The following is a 736-nucleotide window of genomic DNA, read 5'->3' as shown; positions in this document are numbered from 1 at the left end:
GGCAGCCCGTACATGCCTGGAGGTCGGGGAGGGGAGGTTGACCCAGGGCCGGGGCAGCCCGTACATGCCTGGAGGTCGGGGAGGGGAGGTTGACCTAGGCCCGGGGAGGGGACCACTCACCCGGGGGGATTTGTACCACCCATGGGGTCTCCCCCAACGTTCAGGAGGAAGCCCAGCCCCCCCCCAGCTGGGGGCTCTTCTCCAGCTGCTCGCCACCTCCGCGGACCATCAGTACCTGGGTGCACAGCCTCGATGTACCACGTGAGCACGCCGTAGACAACAGCATCCACCATCAGCATGGTGACTGCCAGCAGGAGGTTGAAGTCATCCCCTTCCACCGGGGACTGGCTGAATGTGTGCCACTGGATGCCCACACCAGCCACCTCGTACAGCGCAAAGTATTTGGAGCCCAGGCCAAAGGCTGTTGTGGACATCAAGGACTGAGGAGACAGTGGTATCAGTGGGGAGCTGAGGGGTGGGCACCCCGGCCCAGGCTGGGCAGCCTGGCCATGACCCCCACCCAGCCCCGGGCCGGACACACTGGCCATGACCCCCACCCAGCCCTGGGCTGGGCACACCGGCCATGGCCCCCACCCAGCCCCGGCACAGGCCAGGCACACTGGCCATGGCCCCCACCCAGCCCCGGGCCGGGCACACCGGCCATGGCCCCCACCCAGCCCCGGCACAGGCCAGGCACACTGGCCATGGCCCCCCCACAGCCCCGGGCCGGGCACAC

General features: G+C 69.2%; 1 protein-coding gene across 1 annotated transcript in view; it reads right to left on the bottom strand.

Annotated features, from left to right (window-relative positions):
- Abca2 (ATP-binding cassette, sub-family A (ABC1), member 2) overlaps positions 1–736 on the bottom strand; it is a 22994-nt gene that overhangs the window by 10304 nt on the left and 11954 nt on the right. Inside the window, exon 24 of the mRNA XM_013029344.1 lies at positions 236–440. Within this exon, the coding sequence (XP_012884798.1) occupies positions 236–440 (205 nt within the window). The remainder of the gene's footprint in view (positions 1–235; positions 441–736) is intronic.

The sequence above is a fragment of the Dipodomys ordii genome, unplaced genomic scaffold (genome assembly GCF_000151885.1).
Source record: "Dipodomys ordii isolate 6190 unplaced genomic scaffold, Dord_2.0 Scaffold118, whole genome shotgun sequence".
Classification (NCBI taxonomy): domain Eukaryota; kingdom Metazoa; phylum Chordata; class Mammalia; order Rodentia; family Heteromyidae; genus Dipodomys; species Dipodomys ordii.
This window is presented reverse-complemented; position numbering and strand designations above follow the sequence as displayed.